The sequence below is a fragment of the Dendrobium catenatum genome, unplaced genomic scaffold, assembly GCF_001605985.2.
Source record: "Dendrobium catenatum unplaced genomic scaffold, ASM160598v2 fragScaff_scaffold_716, whole genome shotgun sequence".
In the NCBI taxonomy this organism is placed as follows: domain Eukaryota; kingdom Viridiplantae; phylum Streptophyta; class Magnoliopsida; order Asparagales; family Orchidaceae; genus Dendrobium; species Dendrobium catenatum.
This window is the reverse complement of record NW_021319178.1, coordinates 16104301-16108865: the sequence shown is the minus strand read 5'-3', so window position 1 is coordinate 16108865 and position 4565 is coordinate 16104301. Positions and strand designations below refer to the sequence as shown.

The 4565-nt window shown below is 41.9% G+C and overlaps 1 protein-coding gene across 1 annotated transcript; it reads right to left on the bottom strand.

The window, feature by feature from the left end:
- Positions 1-533: 533 nt before the first annotated feature.
- LOC110108022 lies at positions 534-998 on the bottom strand. Its single transcript, XM_028695968.1, has one exon. The coding sequence runs from the start codon at positions 996-998 to the stop codon at positions 534-536; it is 465 nt and encodes a 154-aa protein (XP_028551801.1).
- Between the last annotated feature and the right edge of the window lie 3567 nt (positions 999-4565).

The window sequence follows — 4565 nt, the reverse complement described above, 5'->3', positions numbered from 1 at the left end:
CTCCAAACTACAATAATTTCACCATCTTCAAGTGCCAAGATAGGTCAATCTTTATAACATATTCAAACAATAATGAAATCACTTCGACTGGATGTGACTTATAGTTTTTTTTTTCTTTTCCAAAATTTTCAACATAAAAGTTCTAGCATTTTTATTATTTTTGTTTGTAAGCTGGATACTAGTACAATACAAAGATGTGCATTTTTTTTACTTTACCAACGTGAATATTCTTGCTTGCAACAAATATGAATCAATTAAATTTAATAATTTTGAAAGTTTTATTCGAGAAATTTTTAATTGCTTCATTTTGTTCTTGCTTTTTGGCCAATAGATTGATATAATAAATATATAACATCAATTTAAGCATCGTTTTTCTTTCATTTTGTGGTTTTCAAATTCTTCTTATTTTGAGTCTATTTCAGAAAACCAAAAATTGATAAACTTTTGAGGAATAATTTTTTCTATCCATTTCTATGGCCATCGGATAACAAAAAACGACAAAAGGGAAAAGCAATCGTGGGGCACGTGGCAATCTAAAAGTGAACAGAGATGCCACAGGACAAGTAGAGCAGGAGCAGCGCCGCCTCTGCAACTTCCTCACTCTCCACACCTTCGTCTGATCGTTCCCGTAACGCTCTCTGCCTCCAGCTCCCTGCCTCGCGACGAAGATGGAACATAACCATTAGGATCTTCTCCTGCTTGTCCCTCTGCCTCATCCTCATCTCCTCCTCGCTCAATGTCATTACCATCTTTTCCCGTTTGACCCTCTGCCCTTTCTTCGTCTCTTCCGCGTTCGAATTCCGCTTGCTTTCTGCGTTCCCAGTAATGGAGAAAACTTTTCTGGCTTTCCTTTCTTCCATTCTAACACTTATTTTCCTCTTCCTGTAACGAATACCACATGCATTGCAGAGAGACTGCAACAAAACAAACATAAGTAAATGGACAAAATCTTTTCTAGCGAAATCGAAATTCGGCAACGCATTACCAAATATTGCCATTCATTTGCTATTGATCAAGAACTTGAAGGCTTAGTTTCTATTGAAATGGAGAAATAAAATTAAATCTCAACATTTCTTGGATTGAGTTTGAAAGTTCGTAAAACCATTATGAAACCTTCCCTTTTTCTTTTTGTTTCCTTCTACTCAAACTCCCAACATCCACACAGACGAAAAAGAAAAGTAACGAAATTTCTGAAGCTCATATGATGTATAGGAAGGGTCCTAAAAGAACATTATCAAAAAAAGGCAACACTGAGGGAAAATATGGGAATGCTAATGAATCATTTTGAACTAAAATACTTTTAGTAGAAAGAAAATAAGTAAATCTTGAATAGTAAAGCCTGTAGCTAGGTTATGAAACCAAGAGGTAACGCAAAAACAAAAATGAATTACGCATTTGTCAGTTTTGCAGTTCGTTATAGGCAAAGCATAAGAAATTGTATGAAAAAACTATAAAAAATAAATTAATAAGAATAGACAGGAACATAAAAGTAAAATTAATAACAAATAAAAATATTGAATAACAGAGGGAACAGGTTATAGAAACTGAAGTTGAAATGGAGAGGAAGGAAAAAACCATGGGGCCATCAGGTCCATTTCTCCAAAGTGGCGTGTATGAAGTTCGGCAATCCGAGCACACTTTTATGGAGGAGTCCACTACCGTCTTCACCTGCCTTTCTCTGCTCTCTTCCTCCTTGCTCGTCCTACTTGTCACCACCAAGCGGCGTCGGCCATCGGAGCTTGCCGACGAGTTTGAGCTATCATATGCACAGCAGGCGCACTTACCGTACTTCGTGGAACAGATCATGGAGCTTGGGTTTTGCTTCGGCATGGCGAAGGTGATGCCAATGCTAGGTAGAGTAGAGATGCGGCAGAGCAAAGCATAGTGGCCAGGGTTATATCTCGCTCACAGCGGTTTTGCTCAATCGGTGCGGATCGTTGTGTAGCGCTCTTAAGGTACGTTAACTCGCGTGCCTAGAATTTAACGGTAAGGGGATTTGTTATTAAAATTGGGGAATGTTATTGGGGTAAGCATACACGAGTCCCGACAAGTCTAAGCAGTACATTCGTCAGTCATATCCGTGTCCGTAAGGAGATCGCACCATTCTTCTTTTTTTTGGGAAAATGATCGCACCATTCTACTTAGGATATATTTTGGAGAGCTTCGTTTTTTTTAAACATTAATTTATAAACTTTTTCTTAGATATTAATTATAATTTTATTTTCCTATTATTTTTTTTTACTTTCTCATTAATTTCTCTTGTAAAATTATATAAACTAATTTTTACAATCAAAATAACTAATTTATTTTCTCCGCAATAAATGTATAAAAATTTTTATAAAACATTATAATCATCCCAATCTCTATATAGATAGAAATCAATATTATATAGTTTTTAAATTAAATTGATTTAGATGGGGATTTTTAATTAAATTAGCTTTAATTATCTTAGTCAAAAGTAGGGGGGCAACCGAGTCAAGCTGACTCGCGAGCTGGCTTGGACTCAACTCGTTAACAGGCTCCACGAGTCGAGCTTATCGAGCTCTCTAGTCGAGCTCAAACACAATTTCGAGCTCGAAGGCTTATCGAGCTCGAGTTCGAATAGGCCTCAGACTCAACTCGTCGATTCAACGAGCAACTCGCGGGCGGGAAATCCTAATCCACGGAGCTTGCGAGCGGGAAATTGAAAATGACGGAGCTCACGAGCGGGAAATCAAAATTAATCGAGCTCGCATGTAGATCTCGATGACGAATAAGCTCTCGACTATGATGGGGGACGTGAGTTTGAGAAGACGGAGAAGATCTGGATGACGACATTCGTCATTTTCTACTATGAACTCGGGTCCTCGGGACGACATCGCTGGAGTTCGAGAAGATGATGAGAACGAGATGAATGATATCGACGACGGAGTTCGGGAAGATGGACGCGACGATGAATGAGGGACGAAGGATGCGACTATGAGGGAGAGAGTTTGACAGCAGAGCTCGGTACTGAGCTCGACAAGCCGCTCGACATGAAGACTAGTCGACTCTTTTGCACCCTTAGTCAAAAGTAAAATTAAAATAAAAAGATTTACAAAGTTATAAATGAGAAATTTGAATTTATAAGTCTTGGGGTTATGAGTGAAAGCAACTACTAATAGTAAAAAAAGTTTGTGTTGGAATCAAAATGTGCTAGAAATATTAAAAAAAAAAAAGATTTGTTATAAAAGTTGGTTTAGCTATAAAAGCTCTCATAATTGAGAAAGATATAAAGAGGTACGGAAGGAGCCTAAAATATCAATTAAGGATGCAAAAATTTTAACTTTTAATGATTTATATAATAGATTATATACTAAGGAGGGCGAAAGATATATTTAAAATTTAGCTAAACAAATATATAGGTGTTGCGTCCTGGAGTATTCGCGGCGGTACAGAATTATAAAGTTTAGCGTCTTAGCGTTGTACGAAGATCCAGCACACAAGCAGATAAGTGAGAGGGTGTAGCGTTCATAAGAGACACCAGAGTTTTTACGTGGAAACCCCTGAAAGGGGAAAAACCACAGGGTCTGGCCCAGTTTGAATGAATCCACTAGTATTTGCAGTCGATTACAAATGAGGCCCTTCCTTGGAAGAAGGCCTTGGATTGATGTAACAAATGTACATCATATAAAGTGCATTACATGGTGGGAGTTACATATACATGTTTGTTTGGTCGGAAGGGCCGTAGTCGGCAAGAGACCAGGGTCAGAAAAACCGTTGTCTAGTAATGGAGGTCGAAAAAACCATAGTAGGCGACGAAGGTCTGAATGACCGTAGTCGGCAGGAGATAGGAGTCTAAAAGACCGTTGTCTGATGATGGAGATTGGAGTGACTGTAGTAGGCGACGGAGGTCGGGAGGATCGTAGTCGGCAGGAGACCAATGTCTGAAAGATCGTTGTTGGCAGGAGATCGGGGTCTAAAAGACTATTGTCTGATGATGGAGGTCGGAGTGACCGTAGTAGGTGACGGAGGTCGGGAGGATCGTAGTCGGCAGGAGATCAGGGTCTAAAAGACTGTAGCATGAGGGCGATACTTCTATAGAAGTTTGGGTGTTAGGCGGTGGATTAGTGGAGCTCAGGGCGTCAGGCGGTGGTCCGGCGTAGCACAGGGCGTCAGGCCGTGGTCCGGCAGAGGTGAAGGTCTCAAGTGGTGGTCCAGGGAGCAACGACATCAGGATGTGGTCCGGCGGAGGTGAGGGCCCCAAGTGGTGGTCCAGCGGAGCAACGGCGTCAGGCGATGGTCCGGCAGAGGTGAGGGCCTCAGGTAGTGGTCCGGCGGAGCAACGACGTCAGGCGGTGGTCCGACGGATGTGAGGGCCTCAAGTAGTGGTCCGGTGGAGCAACGATGTCAGGCGGTGGTCCGACAGAGGTGAGGGCCTCATGTAGTGGTCCAACGGAGCAATGACGTCAGGCGGTGGTCCGACGGAGGTGAGGGCCTAAAGTGGTGGTCCGGCGGAGCAACAGCGTCAGGCGGTGGTCTGGCGGAGGTGAGGGACTCAGGTGGTGGTTCGGCGGAGCAACGGCGTCATGCGGTGGTCCGGCGGA